This window comes from Lupinus angustifolius, chromosome LG02 (assembly GCF_001865875.1).
Source record: "Lupinus angustifolius cultivar Tanjil chromosome LG02, LupAngTanjil_v1.0, whole genome shotgun sequence".
In the NCBI taxonomy this organism is placed as follows: Eukaryota; Viridiplantae; Streptophyta; class Magnoliopsida; order Fabales; family Fabaceae; genus Lupinus; species Lupinus angustifolius.
Window position 1 is genome coordinate 5,894,066 of NC_032010.1, and position 19,930 is coordinate 5,913,995.

The 19,930-nt window shown below is 32.0% G+C and overlaps 1 protein-coding gene across 5 annotated transcripts; it reads right to left on the bottom strand.

Annotated features, from left to right (window-relative positions):
- On the bottom strand, nucleotides 381-6,389 carry LOC109334438 (agamous-like MADS-box protein AGL15). 5 transcript variants are annotated; one of them, XM_019570243.1, is made up of 9 exons: nucleotides 6,180-6,389; nucleotides 5,879-6,082; nucleotides 4,373-4,448; nucleotides 3,907-3,971; nucleotides 3,712-3,811; nucleotides 3,377-3,418; nucleotides 2,610-2,651; nucleotides 2,331-2,503; nucleotides 381-618 (listed from the first exon to the last, which is right to left on the bottom strand). In XM_019570243.1, exons 2-9 carry the CDS (start codon nucleotides 6,058-6,060, stop codon nucleotides 537-539), a joined length of 762 nt encoding a protein of 253 aa, XP_019425788.1. In that variant the 5' UTR covers nucleotides 6,061-6,082; nucleotides 6,180-6,389; the 3' UTR covers nucleotides 381-536. The 5 variants fall into 5 exon arrangements, with proteins under 5 accessions (XP_019425788.1, XP_019425773.1, XP_019425781.1 ...); XM_019570228.1 differs by having other exon boundaries at nucleotides 5,879-6,085; nucleotides 6,178-6,389; XM_019570236.1 differs by lacking the exon at nucleotides 6,180-6,389 and having other exon boundaries at nucleotides 5,879-6,170.

Consider the following 19,930-nt stretch of genomic DNA (forward strand, 5'->3'; position numbering starts at 1 on the left):
GAACTTATTTATGCTTAGAAATATTTGCAATTTCTTCATAGACTTGTTATGTTATATTTTTATCATGTTTCTTGAGAATTTAAACATGAAAGAATAACTTATTTTTACATTAAAAATTTATACATATTCTAATGATTTCATATGTTATTTATGTATAAATCATAATGCTGCCCCCTCTAAAATTATGATCAAGATCCACCACTGACTGTCTACAACATTGATATAAATGGGCAATATAGAGTCATGTGTAAAAAGTAAAGATTAACTCTGAAAGTTACAACACAAACAACTTTACTGTTTTATCGCTTCAAAATCTAAGGATAGAAATTAAACATCTCATAAGATATTGAACATGGTAAATATAGAAAAGAAACATATAGAAAGATGAACATACAACATTATAATAAACCTAAGCATTGTCTTCACAATTTTAGAGTTTCCAAGTTCATTAAGTTTAATGTTCTACTTTCATTGCACTCAATTATAAGTTTAATGGTCTACTTTCATTGTTGAAAGAAGAAAGCCAGAGAAATGGATCATAGTAGAGCACACTCTGAGTCATTCAAAGAGGTTTCCTTCTCAGACACCATTCCCTTGTGATGAACATCATTGAGAAAACTGCAGAACAAGTAGCAAATATGAGACTATAGACAAAGTCCACGAAGTGAACATAAAATAGAAGTAATGTTTGCCAAATGTTAAGGATCAAAAGACTGAGTGGGAAAGAGGCTCAAGAATACAACAAATTAATGCAAGAAAACCTGCAGAATTCATATATAGATATGACTAGAAGCTAAATGTGAAAACCCTAGTTACTGTAATATGAATGTTATAAATTGCACTGAGCAAACATAATATAAGCCTAATATATCGTGAACTAAAATCAGCAGCTTACAATTTCTCTAAATCCCCTCAGCAGCTTGACATCCTGTGTAGTGATCTTTGGTCCACATCCATCCCTCCTTCTAGGTCATTTGTGGCTTGGAGGCTTTATCAAAACAGAATGCCCACTGATGAGAATTTGAAGCTAAGGGGTATGTCTATGCCCTCTATGTGCACCCTTTGCAATTCCAGTGAGGAGTCCTCTCACCATCTATTCTTCAACTGTGAATTTGCTAATCGGATATGGAGTTGGCTTAGCACTCAAGTTGGCTATAGCATTGATCATACCTCCCTAAAGAGCATTCTATCCATCTCTCCCCATTGGAGTCCTCAGCTGAAGCAGGTGCTACTTGCTGCCTCTGCCAAAGCAACTCACATGATAAAGCTAAACACCTCTCTCTCAGGCAATTCTTCCAGCTATTATGCCAAGAATTCTTTGCTGGAATTCTCTATCCTTAGAGCTTTCCAAGTCAGTGGCAGGTATAATAAGGCTCCAGTTATAACCGAGGTGAATTGGCTTATGCCTTTAAATGGTTGGGTGAAAATCAATACGGATGGGGCAGCTAAGGGAGCTCCTGGTCATGCAGGGGGGGGGCTATTTTCAGAGATAGTAAGGGAAGGTGCCTGGGTTGTTTTGCTACTTATTTCAGCATTCAAGATTCTATCTATGCTGAAGTGCTTGCTGCTATTATGGCCATTCAATTAGCTCATTCAAAACGTTGGCTATTCGTTTGGTTAGAGTGTGACTCAACCGCGGTGGTGGACATATTCAAGGGGAATAAACCCGTGCCTTGGAAGTTAAGTAACACAATGAGCAAGTGTAAAGTGCTAATGATGGACATGCAAGTTCAAGTCTCTCACATCTTTAGGGAAGGGAATGCTTGTGCTGATAAGCTTGCAAATTTTGGTGTTTTGAATAGATCGGATTGTTGGTGGGAGTCCCCTCCTTCATTCTTGTTGCAGGATTTCCATAGAAATTTGTTAATGCTTCCTAATTATAGGTTTAGGGAATTGTAATGGTCTTGCGTTTTTAATATAATTTCGGGTGCGTTGACACCTTCGTTTAAAAAAAAACTAAAATCACAATTTAAAACACTAATAATAATGGAGTCCTACTTGAGATCGTTTACAACCCAAATCATAATAGCAATAACAACCAAGTCTTTGTCTAACTAGGTGAACAACTATTTATTCATATTAACGAGATTTGATAAAGTTTACACCAACTATTAACTCCTAATACAACATTGACATTTTATCTTAACACCGACTATTTATAGCATCGAACACGCATATGCAAGCAATCACACATCAAACTAACCCAAATCATAGTAAAAATAATTTATTCATGGCAATCAACAAAGATATAAGTTTTCACACATCAAAATACAGTTCATCTAGATCTTATGAAATCTATTATGATATTTTGTAAATGATAAACGTCGTACCCCAATTGCAATGTGTTATCTGAATCTCCTCCATCATTTCCACTATTACTAGCCAAGTTAGAACTTGAGGCCCCAGCAAGTGCAAAAGTATTATTTCTTTCAATATTCTGATATTGAAGATAAGATGGGACCACATTTTCTGTTACAGGAAATAGGGAGCGAAGTTCCTTAACCTGTAACATGATATAGGAATAAAGACACTTATATTATCATTAACAATAAGGGATGTTCATATATTAACATTGCATTTAGAAGAATAAGTGAATAATTAATTTTTACCTGTCTGCGCAAAGTTTCATTCTCCAACATAACCCTTTGCTCCTGAAAAGAATAAATGAAACAAATTACTACAACAAAAATATTTATCTTGGGTTTTCTATCTCTTTTTCTAAGTATATATTAAATCCTCAAATTCTTTGCAAATGTATATGAATGTGAAAGGCCTAACATGCTAATCTGAAGCAGTTCAGACATATCAAATATAAATCTCTATGTTTCTTCTTGACTTATGGATCTACATATTTAGAAAAACCAATCTTGCAACAAATCAACATTATGCTATAAAAACTGTGGTTGATCAAATTGACATATGTTACCATTGAATAGTTAAATATACACAATTAAATCATTGGTAAACCACATCCCCACTCAATGAGCAACTACCAAGTTTTCATTCCTTACAATTGTATCAACCCAAAAGTGAAATGAACCCAGTAAATAATACTTGCTGACACAAAATCCTATAGCCCTAAGTTACATGGTAGGCAATACCGGTTCTCATACACGTACATGGTTCGTACTGATACGTCATATTTTATATTATTATTACCAGACTTCTTTTATGATAAATCTGATATGTGATACGCTGAATTCGTTGCGACACAATATGTAAGATAAATGAGTGTACCATGTGACTATGCTATAGCCATTGTGAGTTTTAACACATAACCTCAATTACTTCGGACTTTGTTGGAAATTCTACTTAGTTTTTTTATTCATTATTCTTTACATAAAATCTTCGATGTTAATTTCTGATTCCAATATACCTGCACTCTAGACTGCTCCAGTTGCTCTGTGACTAATTCCTCCTGAAAGATAAAATGTTAAGGGTTATATGCAAGGTTTTAAATCTGATTCCATGAATATATCTGTTAAGATTTTGGGAATCGTTGAAATGGTATCCTGACCATAATTGTAATGTTATCAATTACATATACCAGCAATTATCTGAAACCATAATTGTAAGGTTTTAGGAGTTTCTGAAACCATGATCGCGAAGTTATTTAAAACCTTGGTTATCGGAATGACAGATTGATATGAACTGAAACCATTATTCATATTCTAAGTGAAAGTAGAGAAAGGAAAAAAAATATTCAAGGACCTTTCTCTTGGTGACAGACAATAGCCCTTCATTAAGTTGCTTCTCCAGATTTTGCAACTCTTTTAAGCTCAACCCCTTAAGGTCCTTACCAAGCAATTTTCTATAGTCACAGAACAAGTATTCATATATAAGAGATAGAGCTTACAAACAATGTAGAAAAGAACGAATGTAAAGACAAATAAAAAGAACACATACTGTTTCTTTCTTTCAAGTTTTGCAATTTCATCTCTTAGAATCTCCACCATTGTAGAATCTTCTTTCTGAACAGAAAATGTGTTATTAGACATAACAACCCCATAGTGAATCTGTGCAGAAATGATAACAATGAAGTACCAATGGTAGAAACTTTACAAGAATGGTTATGAAAAAAAAAACGACTTAGTACACGAGACTCTCACATAGTGGTGTCTACAAAGGGTACATAGCCTTACCTTGCAAGCGAATCGATTATTTGCAGGAGTTAAACTCATGACCTCCAAGTCACAAGACAAACAATTGTAACATTGAAAGATTTAAATAAAGCTTGAAAGGAAAAAAAACAAACCTAATGAAGTAGAGAATTACACAATTTTCATAAATATAATGAAAATATTCAACATACATATATGTAAAAAGGTGAAACCTTAATGAAAATTAGTAGACAACTGAGTACAAGAGTTACCTCTGTCTTATGTTCCACAACAGCAGTTTCTGTAGAATCAACACATTTGTTGTATTTTGAAAGTGTTCCGTTCATACTGAAAGAAGGAATTGCAAGTATACAAAATATAGGAATTATAGCTAGATAAGCACCACATAATAGTGCACACAAATTTAATGAAGTTGATCAATTGCTTATATACATGGCAGAGAGGTTATAATTAACTAATCTCCAATAATGTAGACTATATATAAGATCATATCAAGGGAGCATCCAAAGACTATAGAATCAGTATCAAGGGAGCAGCTAAAGCTACAAGTAGAAAACTACTATTTCTGTATCTTAACTATATTCCATAGGTCTACCAACTCATTACAAAACTCAGATACTCTCTCACCCGTGTTTTAAATTATGGATGAGAACGAAATTGCAATAATGGTTAGAAATTACAGCATTTATGGTCATTATGACTGTTGCATTATGGATTGTGGTTGTTGCCGTATGAATTTTTTCGTGATTAAGATAATATTTTTGAAATTATTGTGATATGATGTAGTCTTATGTAGACCAGATGCAATTTCTTTTCAACCCAATATAGCCATATCATTGTGATTTGGATGCTACATTGTAATTGTAATGTGATTGACACTGTCTTCCAATGAAATCATTGGGCTGAGCAAACAGAACATGAGAAATGATGTATGACCTTGTTAGACCAAACAAAAGCATGTAGCTTACTGCAGTGTGAGATTTTTAATTACTTAATTGTATTAAACAAAATTTAAGAAAGAAAATCATGTAAGGATACAGCACAAATGTCAACATTGGCCATCAATGAACTCACAATTTCAAACGAAGTGGAAAATAATGTGTTGGGGATGTAAATCTCACATCTTCATCCTTTTGAGACATGGTTTAAATACATGTTGAACTTATCATTTTATTATAATTTGGTTTGAGATAGAATCTTAAATGAAATGAGTCAAACTCCAACTTTTCTCTAATTATTAAAAGATATTTTTAGTTATTGATCAAAGATAATCATTCACCATCATTTGGTATTTGGAAAACTTACTCTTGGACCACAAAAAACAGCTTCATTCAAAAAGTAACAAAATATATAGACCAATAATTCAAATTACGGACGGTTACGTGATGTGATCACAATATTGTGGTTGTAGTAATCGTCACAATTACATCATACCATAGTTATAGTGTGATACCGAATCATAATGATATGATCGTATTGGATCGTAATACAACTGTATTAGATCGCATCGATTTCAAAAGTATTTTTTAAATTACAAAATAATTCATATCACAACCGGCACAATCCACGTCGCAACGGCCGCAATAACCACAATCATAGTAAATGTGATCGTAACCACAATTTAAAAGAATGATATAATGGTTAGAACTCACTTCACTAAGATGTTTCAAAAAATATTGGTTTTACAACCTAGGGGGAAATAATGAAACAAAATTAACATGCAATGCATTGTATATACAAGGAAAACAGATACATACTCACAACTGGAAAACTGAGAAAGCTTTCCAGTGTTGGAGAAAATGATGACAGCAACCTCAGCATCACATAGAACAGAAAGTTCCTTAGCCTTCTTCAGCAACCCAGTTCTCCTCTTAGAAAATGTTACTTGCCTATTGCTGCTATTCTCAATCCTTTTCAGCTCAACCTTGCCACGACCCATTTCACCAAATGCTTATCTCAAACTACAAACACACCAAAATCAGCATACCCTAAAGAAAAAGCAAAGAAGAAAAAGTACGTAGTTTAGTTAAGTTAAGGTTTGTATCAGTAAAGAAGAACCTTTGAGAGTTGAAAGAGATGGTGGGGCAAATGGAGGAGAAGATAATAAAGGGATAGTGAGTTTAGAAGCTTGAATTGAGGGAGCGTTATATATACTTTATACCCCTAAATGAGGAGAAAGTTTGGAAACGCCAACGTTGCATGGCAATGCTGTTCTGTGAATGACTTGTCTGTCACATTTTATGGTTTGTCTTCTTCTAACTTTTAAAAATATGTAATTTCTTTCTTATACATTTTTAAATATATATATTTTATGAGTTTTATACATTGTTAGTACATCATTTATAATTAATATTGAATTATAATTGATTCTAGAAAAAATAATACAAATAAATGATAGATAATATAATGACAATATATAAATTTGTCATACTCTTTATCAATGTCAATTGATTATTATACAATTCAAATAAAATAAAATTGTTTATAATATTAAAATTAAAAAAATATTAAAAATAAAATGAATAATATATAAATATTACACTATTATATTTTATATTGCTTCCAAAAGATAAATTTCTCATTTCTAACTATATTTGATTTAAATTCTGCTCATTTTTTTAATAAACTTAATTTTCAACTTAGGTTTAACTCTACAAGTCCATTAACTAATTTTATTGACCCGGATAACTAATCCAATTTCGAATATATATCAAATTTGTTCTCTTCATTGTCCCTAATTTTACATTTTATTGTATAGTATTATATCATATTATATTATCTTACATTGTATACTATTATCTATATCTATATCTATATTATTAATAAAGGTAAAACCCAAAATAATTTCCATGAAATAGTTTATATTTCCCAATTTCATATTTTATAACTTCTAATTTTATTTTATAACTTCTACTTTCATCTTTATATATACCAATATTAATAAACATTAAATAATTATCATGAAGTATTTTATATAAATTTCTATACAAATACTAATACAAATTAGAAAAACATAAAATAATTATCCTTAGAGTATTTATGTTTCCATACTTTATCTTCTATACTAATATTAATAAACATTAAATAACTACCACGAAGTATTTTATATAAATTTTTATATTAATACTAATAGAAATTAGAAAAACATAAAATAATTACCCTTGAAATATTTTATGTTTTCCTATTTTATCTTTTATAATTCCTAATTTCATGTTTATCTATACTAATATTCTATACTAATAGATAAAGGGAAAATATAAAATAACTTCCATGGAGTAATTCTAATTTCATGTTTCTAAATATCATATATCTCTTAAGGTAAATTAATGCTTCATTTTTAACTATCACATCAATTTTTAAACTTGTCATTTCCCAATTGATGTGACTTTTTTCAATGGATAAGTAAATTATATTGATTATGACATTAGATTTGAAATGTGGATAAATTACTTAGTCATAACAATTTACTTTCATTTTTAACTTCCAACATATAACGCATGATAGTTTTTTTAAATAATATAATATAAAGATCATACATTCTATATAAAAAAAATACGGGTGACCGGCACGGAGTGCCGGTCGACACGTTAGTATTAATAAAGGAAAAACAAATAATAATCACAATCATTACATAACTTTTATATTCCAAACTTATCGTTTTGTATAGCAATAACTACTAGAATTTATAAACTTTCACACATTGCTTTTACTTTTTAAATAATATAATATGAAGATCATACATTCTATCTAAAAAAATAAAAATACGGGTGACCGGCACAGAGTGCCGGTCGACGCATTAGTATTAATAAAGGAAAAATAAATAATAATCACAATCATTACATACTTGTATATTCCAAACTTATCATTTTGTATAGCAAAACTACTAGAATTTATAAACTTTCACACATTGCTTTTACTTTTTATATTAATATATCATTAATGTTTCACACATTCTCTTATTTTTATATTTTCTCTTTCTCAACCCAAGAAGAACATATAATAATATTAAAAAAAACATTTAACAAATTTGTAATGATTTGAGAGTCACAAAATAAGAAATTTGCATCATATTTAACAACTTAAGTCTTCTTAGATCTTTGCTCTATATTAAGTTCATATATTGCATTTCTTATATTTAAATTGTTTTTTAATAATATAACATAAAGATGGTACATTCTATATAAAAAATAAGAATACGGTTGACCGACACAAAGTGTTAGTCGATAAGCTAGTTATTGATACATGAATTGATATTTACACCTCATAATTTAGCTTTATTCTATTTTACTTATATCAATAATTTCTATTCTTAAATTACATCATATTGTACTTCTAAATTAAATATTTCATTATCGTTATATCTTCTTTTTAATTCTAGTTTACATAAATTTTATATATGAAAGTATTAATCAATAATATGTGATGTATGTCAAAAGAATAGTATTAATATATGCTATTAATGAAGAGAATTGGCAATTATATATCATAATTTAGCTTATCCTTATTTTACACGTACCGATAATTTATATTTTCAACTTATATTATGTTGTCTTTCTAAAATTAAATATATTATTATCCTTAATAAATTTATATTTTTATGTTTTTCAATTTTTAGTTTATATAACTTAAGTTTATGAAATTATTAATTTGTAATTTAAATTTTTTAAACTAAAAAATTGGTTTACATGCATTACCATATTCACAACACTAGTAAAAGTGTAAAAGATAATATATTTTTATTAATTCATCTACATTTAGTTATTAATAGCAGATGCTCAAACTATAATATCTATAATTCTTTAAATTTTAATGTATATAATTTTTATTTATGGAGGATATATTGAATGAATATATAATATTAGATTTATTGAATTAAAAAAGAGAAAAAATGTATACCGTGATAATGTATGTGTTTTATACATTGTTAATACGTTATCAATCATTTATATCTAATTATTATTCACTTAAAAATAACTCAAATGGATAATAGATGATACAATGATAATGTTTATATATTACAAGTAGATATGTACTAGCATGTATGCATGTGAAATCATAATATTTAAAATGTAACATTTATACACTGTCGGTATAAAGATTTATGTATAGTCAATATATCATTTACTATTATTATATTAATTTTTAGGAGTTAATAATAATTAAATATGAATGAGAGATGATAATGTGTCACAACATACATTTTTTCCTCTCTAATCTGTAATTTCTATACTATTACTAAATTGAATTTGTTGTCAGACGACATAAAATAGTCTTGGTCAATTTTACTCTCACTAATAGTTTGCATTTTTAACTTTATTCTATTATAACTTAAAATAAAATAAATATCTCTATTTATATCTTCTATTTTTAAATTTTAGTCCCCATAAATTTTATTTATGAAAGTATTAATTCTATATTAGTTCCATAAATTATAAAATATTATTAAAAGTATATTTTTTGAACAAAATATCAGTTTAGTTTAGATATATGGGTTTTTTTTTATTTTTGAAAGTTCTGTAACGCTTTCACAATCGAGTTTTTGCACTTGTATGAATTTCTAGAATTTTGTTAGACGGTTCACTAAATCATTTTGCCCTATCAATAGTTGTACTAGCTCCCCATTAAATTAGAGTCGAATGTAAATTTATCATAATTAGCTTCTATGACAATAAAGATAATTGCTTGTTGAATGATTTAGAGAAAAAGATGTGTATTGAGACATTATTATTGTATCATTTATTGTTCATATTTAGTTATCATTAATCCAATACAAGTAAATGATGGACGATATAATGATTATATATAAATTTTTATATTAATAATGTATTGATACATTCCTTATTTTAATAAAAAAAGATGTTTCATTATTGACTTTTTAGCAACCAAATCACTACATATATGACTACGACAATATAATTTATTGTTTTAATTTTCTTTAAAAAAACTAAAACTGATATGAGAATAGCTTGCAACAAAACAGATATATATCATATCAATGAAAATATATGAATGAAAAATTATATATTCATTATTTTTTATATTTTAGTTTTATTATTACTAGCATCTTGACAGATACTACCGTGTCTACCAACTCTCAATTATCGTTTGTAATGTATAGTCTGCCTAATATAAATGTCAAATATAGTAAATAAGTATATCATAGTATTTTTTTTCTTATTTCCTTCAAACTTTTTCTTTTACTTCCACGTTTCGAATACTTCATTCAGATTATTCCTACAATGGTAGGCATATTATAACTATTCATATAACAACTCAATGTATAATTCAAATAGGGGAGACGTAAAATATATAAAATTAAAAAAGAAAGACATACCTAAAGGTTTGAAGAAGAGGAGGGAGAATAAAAATAGAGTCTGATCCATGCTACCAAATAAATGGAGAGGAACGTTATCTTCGAAATGAGAAAAACAATTAATATGAGAAGTGAAAATGGGAGAAGAGTTTAAGAATTATCTGACAATTTAAATAAAAATATCAATTTACATTAATTTGGTCATAATTTATATAAACATGAAATTAGACTTTGTAAAGAGTAAAATAGGAAAACATAAATTACTTTATGGGTAGTTATTTTATGTTTTCCATTTATCTATTATCTATTAGTATAAATTGAATTAAATAAAGTTTAGGATAAAAAATCTTTTGTTCCAACACACTGGTGCCTAACTATATAATATTTTAGAGCTGGAGAAAAATATAACATAAACATTGTTCTCTGTACTAAGACCATTGTAAGAAAAACTATACCTTTGATAAAAGTCAATGTAGCTGCGTTGTAAGAAAAACTATACCTTTTAAATTACTAGCACCATTGCTATTATGTTACATTTATCAAAATTGTAGAAAATTACAGAGAAATGAGGTTAATATGTAATTGCAGTTGTAATGTTATTGCGGAGGTTCCTAAAACTACAATATTGTAGCTATTATAGGGATGACAAAAAAACCCATACTTATGGGTAAAACTCGTACGGGCACGGGTACGAGTACAAACGGGTACCCGCAGATATTATAAATGAGTTTTTAAAAATACTCATAGTATATACCGGTGGGTACGGATATTATGGTACACGTGCCCACGGGTACCCATTATTTATATGATTAATATATTATATTTAATTAAAATAAAAAGTACATTATTCTAACATTCATTACACTATGTATATTTTTTCCTTTTACTTTGTTTACATATTTTATCGAGCTTGGTGGTGAAACATCCTACAGATATTAATATATGTGTAGAAACACACATATTTTACAAAGAAAATATATATTTTTTGTTAAGGAAATGAGAACAAAAAATCACACAAATAAAAAACACCAATAAATTTAGCATAATTGTCAAATATTCAATCAAAAGGTACAAAAATAATTAAGTTTCATCTCATTTGAAACATATTAGAAGAAAAAATTAAAAATTCATTTATAATATAGGAAACTCGCGATGCCCATTGTACCCACGGATACCCAGAAATACCCGCGAATACCCGCACACGGGTACTCATACGAGTACGGGCAAGTATGGATAATGTTCTCCTATTTTGAAACGGCTAGCGAGTAGCTACTACCCGTTCCCACCCATGCCCATTGCCATCACTAAGCCATTATATCAAACTACACACTCAAGCGTAATGTTGTTGTGATCTTCGTAATTGTATCACCTTGCTCAAATTGAATTTAAGGCTAAATCACAATAACGCCACTACATGGGATGCATCACAATCATAGTGCACTACAATTTGTAACACAATAACTGTAATTACAAACAAAATTGCAATTACAATTTAAAACACTAATTATGATCATCTACCATTCTAATTGAGTATCATAATTTAAAACATTGCATAGAATAATCATATTATCGTATTTTTAGAGTTACAAGCTTTCCATCTGCCTGTCTTGATTTAAAGAAGGTTTTTTTAGTTCATAAATTTTCCCATACACCATTATTTAAAATTTTATCTGAAAACCATTATAGGAATTTGGAAAAAGGACAGAAAACAACCATCATAAAAAAATGATATTTTTAACCAAATATATATTTTTAAGTAATATTTTGAAGTTCATGAAAACATTTAAAATTGTCATATATTATAGCCCTAATGAAAAGTACACCTAGCTTGGGGAAAAGTTCAATTTGTTGCTTATAGTGTATATTTTGATCTTCAAATTTTGGAAATATATGACATGATTCCAACACTTTTTAACTTGCCTTTTAATTTATTATAGGCAAATTTTTTATGGGAATGGGAGGAGGAAAATTTATGTCACATAACCCTACCAATTGAACCAGCTTTTGGGGACATATATGTGTTATGTGAACCGTTATTTTATTTTGTTAGAACTATACCTCATATATAGTATTGATTGAGTAGAAAAGAAAGAATAAAAAAGAAAGTAAATGAGTGTATACTAAAAATGGAAAGTGCAGATTGGAAATTAATAATTAATCTAACTACCTCTTACAATTTATAGTAGGTTTAGTTTTATAAGCATAACTCATTACATTCAAGGCCCCATAATTTCCTATAATACAAGCTATTGAATTAAACTAGCAACTCAATACTCCTCCCTAATTCAAGCTTGATAATCTCATAACACCAAGTTATCTTCTTTGTTTTTTCAAAAATTTCTCTCCTTAATGCCTTTGTGAAGATATTAGCTTGTTGTTCCAAGGAAGTGCATAATTCTAACTCCAAGTTCCCATTTTCCACTTAATCCCTCAAGAAATGGTTCTTGGTGTGTATGTATTTGCTCCACCCATGAGCCACTAGATTCTTGGATAGATTGATTATTGATTTATTGTTTATGAATATCAACATTGCTTCATCAGCACTCACACCTATCTCACTGAGCAAGTATTGCAGCTATAGACCTTGACAAGCTCCTAAGCAGGCAACAATGTATTATGCTTCACAGGATGAAAGTGCCACTACTTTTTGTTTCTTTGAGCTCCAACTAACAGATGCATCTTTGTATTTGAATAAGTAACCAATAGTACTTTTTCTATCATCTTTATCTCCACACCAATCATCATCTGTATAGCCATATATTGTTCTTTGTTTCTTCTGTCCAATAGCAGGGAAAAGCACACCATAGTCTAGGATTCCTTTCAAGTATCTGAGCAGTCTTTTAACTTCTTGTATGTGTGAGGCTCTAGGATCTTCCTTGTGCCTACTAACCATTTCTACTCCATAAGCTATGTCTGGTCTGGAATTACAAATGTATCTTAGTGACTCTATCATCTGCCTATAGAGTGTTGAGTCAACAGATTCATCTCCAAGGCTTCTGTTGCACAAGATATTGCCTACATCCACTTATGTTGCAGCGGAGTTACATTCAAGCATGCCAGAACTTTTAAGTACTTCTTCTGGTGCATTAGAATCCCATTGTTTAACCTTGTAAACTCAATCCCTAAAGAGTATGCAAGAGTTCCCATGCCTGACATTTCAAACTCCAATTTTATTTTTGTCTTGATGTATTGTATTCCCTCATTGTTGCAGCCATTGATTAAGAGGTCAATCACATACAAGCATATTACAATTGATGCTTTAGTGGATGCTTCCTTTATGTAGATATCATGCTCATTCTTACATCTAATGAGTCATGAGTCCTTGTTTCAGAAAGAAGCCATATATTCTCTTATTCCATGTCATTGGTGCCTACCTAAGTCCATAGAGTGCTTTATGTAATTTATATACTTTCTACTCTTGACTAGGAACTACAAAGTCTTGAGGTTGAGTAACGAAGACTTCTTTGTCTAGGGGACCATTCAGAAAAGCTGATTTTACATCCAACTGGCTTAGGGGCCAGTTTAGTGAGCTTGCAATTGCCACAACAAGTCTCAAAGTTTCAATACTTGTAACTGGTACAAATACTTCATCAAAATTTAGGCCAGGTCTCTGTAGAAATTATTTTGCAAATAATATAGATTTGTGCTTAGACACCTCTCCATTTGGTTTTACTTTCACCTTGTATACTCACTTGACTGAAATGGCTTTCTTCCCTTTAGGCAATGTTGTGAGTTCCCATGTATTGTTTCTTTCTATCGACCCAGTCTCTTCCTTGATAGCTTCAATCCAACAGGTCTCCTTTGTAGCTTGTTCAAAGTTGCTTGGTTCCATCTCATCTAACATTGTCATGTGAACTAAATCACCATCTGTTGTGATTGAGGTATTAGAAAACACTTTATAATCCTTCAATCTGGTTGGTAGTTGTCTTTGCCTCTAAGGTCTATCACTTGCATCACTAATGTTTTCACCAGTTGTGACGCCTTCTTGTGGTTCATGAGTTTCTCCTATGTCCATTTGACCTCCTCTAATTGAGGATTCACATATTGTATTACAATCCCAGACTTGAGTTTCATCAAACTTGATGTCTCTACTGTACAAGATGGAGTTTGTCTTTGGATCATAGATTTTGTAAGCTCTTGTTGTGTGATACCCTAAAGTGCTTCACATCAGGCTTGATTCTTGACCAAACTTCTTCAGGTGTTGTTCTTTTTTGTCGCTTTGTAGGACTCAGGTTTGCAACATAAGTTATAGTGACCATTGTTTCCCCCAAAATGTCTTGGGTAGACCTTTTGTCTTTAACATGTTTCTGACCATATTTAGAAGAGTTTTTTTTAACTCTTTCAGCTATGTCATTATATTGAGGTGTATATGGTGCAATCACTTCAACATAAGCTGCAATGAGTACTGCTTCCCCCCAAAATTTCTTGGGTACACCTTTTGTCTTTAACATGTTTCTCACCATATTTAGAAGAGTCTGTTAACTCTTTCAGTTGTACCATTATGTTGAGGTGTATATGGTGCAATCACTTCATGTGTAATGCCCTCTTTGTTGCAAAAGTCATGAAACTCATTTTACATATTCCCCTCCTCCATCACTTCTTATTAGCATCAGTTTTCTTCCACACTGATTTTCAGCAAGTGCTTTAAAAAATTTAAACCGTCCAAACATTTCACTATTCTTATTAATTAGATAGATCTAGAGTTTCCTTGTAAAGTCATCCTTGAATGTCACAAGTAGTTGTTTCCTCAAATGGACTGAACTTCTAAGGGACCACATATATCTGTGTAAACCATTTCCAAAGGTTTGCCGGTCTTTGTTCGGATCTGTGATGTGAATGTGTTTCTAGTCTACTTGCTTGTGATGCAGCCTTCACACATGCTAATAGCAATTTTGATTTCAGGTAGCCCAATCACTATATCATATTTGCTCAACAACTCTAGAATCTTGAGATTAAGATGACAAAATCTTTGGTGCCAAGTTCTTTTGTCATCAATTATGGACTTCAAGCACTTTTGATCACTGAGATGAATTCATATCTTCAAGGTTATGTTATTTGAAAGAGGAGCCTTCAAGATTAGTCTACCTTTCTTGTTGAAGATCTTTAAGACTCTATCTCCCATTCTCATCATGTAGCCTTTTTTAAGCAATTGTCCAAGACTAATGAGATTATTTCTCATCCTAGGCACATACATGACATTTGAAATACTAGAGATTGCACCATCTTTTCTCTTGATCAGGATCTTGTCTATCCCTTGTGCATTAAAAGAGTTGTCATCTGCAAATTTGACATTGGTCTTTACTGAATTATCAAGAGAGGTGAACCATTCTTTATGTCCAGTCATGTGATTGGAACATCCTGTGTCCAAATACCAATTGTCTGAAGATGAGTGTTGGTCATGCTTGGTTGTGATCATTATCAATACATCTTCATGTGATTTAATTTCTGCCAATTCTGTATTAGGGTTTTGATCTAGTTCTGTTTCAACTGGGATTGAGGCTACTTCCTCTGCCATTAGCAATACTTCTTCTTCTGATTCTTCATCCTTTTCTAATCTAGCTTCTGCTTCCTTGTTTCTCCTTTTAAACTTACATTCAGATGAAAAATTGCCCCAGTTGTTGCAATTAAAGCACTAAATCTTACTTTTAACTTTCTTCTTCTTTGCATTGAGATTACCTTTTCTCTTTACATTTCTTGACTCAATATCATGACTCAAACTTGATGATTCATACATGTGAGTTCCATGATCAAGCTGATTTGATTTGGCAGCCTCACTACACTTCACTTCATTCCATTTTTCCACTGCTTTTGTTTTGTCTATCAAATTGGAAAAAAATGTTTTTCTTCTTGAATTGAACACTTAAGGCTTGTTGAGATTGTCTTTCATATAACCTCTCCATGAACCTCTGCTCATATGCTTCCAATGAGCCTTGTAGCTCAATAATTGTTATGTTTTCTAAGTCTTTTGATTCCTCAATTGCCACTCCTACATGATCAAATTTGGTAGAGAAAGTCCCGAGAATTTTCTCAATAATATCATGTTTAGCCAATTGCTCTCCACAACTCTTCATCAAGTTGGTTAGGGCACGAATTCTAGTGAAGTATTATGAGATGGACTCTTGTTCCTCCATCTGCAATAGTTCATACTGTCTGCACATCATTTGCAGCCTAACATTTTTAACTTTCACTCCACCTGAGTAGCATTTGTCAAGAATATCCCAAGCTTCTTTGGCGGAGGTTGCAGCTGAGATTTTTTCAAAATTGGTTATGTCCACACATTGGTGTATCAGCAACGATGCCTTGCAGTTTCTCTTCATTGCATTCCTATACTCTGATCTTTGTGCTTCTGTTGGATTCTCATTGGGTGGATGTACTCCAATTTACACCACATCCAAACATTCTTGAAACCCGAAAATGGGCTTCATTTGGATACTCCAATGATCAAAATTCTTCTCATCAAGAAAGGGTAGGTTCATCACAAATTTGTAACTCCTCGAAAATTTCTCCACAATATTGCCAAAAATGGGAAAAACATTTGTGTGTGTAATGTAAAACTCTTCATTTACATTTGATTCCTTTTCGTGACATCACTTAAGTAATCTAAAATGCAGAAAAGACAACAATAATTTGTGGAATGATCCTTTATTTAAATTTACTGAAAACGTTTATACAAAAGCAAAGCGGAATACATTCTGGTCGATTACATCTTTTAATCATTTTTTTATATCGATCGGCCCATCCTAAGATATCTCCCAAAGGAATGCTTCTTGTGGGACTCGATCTTACATTATCATGTAATATATGAATAACATCTCTACCACTATGAACCATCACTGAATTATCCTGGACAGCCACATGGCCAAGCCTCTTACGGTCAAACGACCTCCCTGTGTGGTATCATGTAATCATTTTTAGGCATCGCCTTGCTCATGATGTCATCGCCAGAATCTTTGCCCGCATAAAGCGCAAGAACAAAGGTGATTGTATAAGTTTATTGGTTTGGGCATCGGGCTCCTCGTTCGAGCCATGATTTGTCCCAATTATTAAATATACTTCTCAACCAAGCTAGGGTTATTTCCTAAGCAATCAATCAGTCAAAAACAGTCACATTATGGTCTATATCTCGCTCGGGAGAGAGGCGGTCGCTTAAGCAGTAATTCCATCAAAACAAACTCAATTTCCTACATGGTTCTCGCTCAAGTGAGGGTACTGTCGCTCAAGCTAAAAATCCACCAAAAACTGGTCAAAATCACCCTCTTCGTCTCGCCTAGGTGAGGGGCTATCGCTCGAGCGCTAAAACCGCCCAGAACAGGCCAAGCACGCTGCCTGGCCCTCGCCCAAGCGAGGCTAGGACGCCCAAGCATGGTTGGGTCGCCCAGGCATGGTTGGTCTATGGCCAGCCGTGTCTGGCTCGCCTAGGCGTGGCTGGTCTAGTGGCCAGGCGTGTCTAGGTCGCCCAAGCGTGGCTGGGTCGCCCAAGCATGGCTGGTCCAGTGGTCAGGCGTCTCTAGCTCGCCCAGGCGTGGCTGGTCTAGTGGCCAAGCATGTCTGACTCACTTAGGCATGGCTGAATCATTGGCCAAGACCACTCTCTCAACCTTTTGGGCTACCGCATTGAATATCACCACTATTTTCGATCTCTACGTGTTTTAGTTTCTTGAGTGGTGTTCCTTCATGGATAACAACCACAATACTTGATATTTTAATCTATCCTGGGGCATATAGCTTAAGAAATTAGCCATACTTAATCCAAGCATGCAATCATTTGGCCAAGTACGAGTTTCTAACAAAAACATAAATAACTCCCAACTTTTGAGGTAGTTGGGAGATTCGGGTGTCATATCCGGACACCACTATGTCATGATGTATTCTCTCTCACCTTGGGTTGCAGCGCGGTTGATTTCCCTTCCGTGAATATGTAGTTTGTCCAACTTTGAACGCCTTGAAACTACACATGAAAACCAATCAACAACTCGCGAGTTAAATCGTTTTCCTACTAACTCTAAGCTAAAGACATCATTTTAATCCATTCTAAGAACATCAGAGACTTTCATCTATCCGGTCCAAGATTCATATTTTTGAACTACCATTTATCCTCGAAAGTCTCGTTCCCGATTCCTATCGGTTCATGATCATTTCAATACCTTTTTACAAGGATTGATCTCATGATCAAAACGACATTTCAAATTAAAATATTCTTTGATTTCAAAATCGTTATCTTTCATCAACAAAAATAACATGTATATTTTCTAACACTAAACAGCTTCATGAACAACAAGATTTCATGGTTACAAAATAACAATTTCTAGATTTGCGAAAACTCATATTTTGTGTTCTTGCGTATAACAAGAGATATGAAGGTTTTTAGAAAATTTTGACGGTTGAAAACATTCGTAACATGCACATAAATGTCATACTCAAATATCGAAAATAATGAATGACTACATTTTCTAAAAGATGAGGAACAAGTATGAGGGTTTACCTTGGTGCTATTGAGAAAATCCAAATGAAGAAGAAGAGGGAGGGATGCCAAGGGTTTATCTAGCTTGAATGGCTCTTTAAGTAGAATAAATCTGATTTACGGGGCAAGCCAAGGGTTTCAAAAGTAAATGGCCATGTTAAGAGGGATTTATTCACGTTTAAGGAGGGAAGCCAAGGGTTTTCAAAGAATAACGGTGCCACGGTAAATGAACGGTTTAATGAATTTAGTGTAAAATATGAGTATTTTTGCTTGCTTGGCATGCATGTTTCACTCGGAAAAATGAGGTGCCTTCTTCGGTGAAACATTCCCAATGAGACAATGTCCGAGTATTGTCGGCTAATACTCAGCTGGATATTAAAAATCTTCTGATTACGGTTAGAATTTCGGAATACCGAATTCGGAGTGAAAAATATTTAGAAATGCGTTTTGGGACAAAATTGATGTCTATCCTGACTTGAAATAATATTTCGAAGCTAATAGCGTAATCAGAATTCAATTCCGAGCTACAGAACTCAAAAACATGTTTTTGGGCCGAATTTGAGTGAATTTGGGTCCGACAGCAGTCCAAAAACTTTCCGTCACATAAAATTATGAAAATTTACCACAAAATATGAATTCGCAAAACAAGACTAACACTCAATTACGGTTTAGCCTAATTCATTACCGATTAATTTCTAAAATTATTTTTTGTTAAAAATAAATATTTAATAAAATATATCGAATTTTCACGGTCTTATAAAATCCACTTGATGATGTCATCTTCTTCCTTCCTTTTAACAACTCTTAATCTCCTAATCCCTGCTAGATCACTACGGTGAACTTCACTATTGAAGTTTCGTGCACCATCGTAAGCACCACCACATGCTTCTTTGGTCGTTTTGGCTCTAGATGTCACTATTAGAATTATACATCATGTATAGTATTGATTGAGTAGAAAAGAAAGAATGAGAAAGAAAGTAATTGAGTGCATACTGAAAATGGAAAGTGCAGATTGGAAATTAAAAACCAATATAA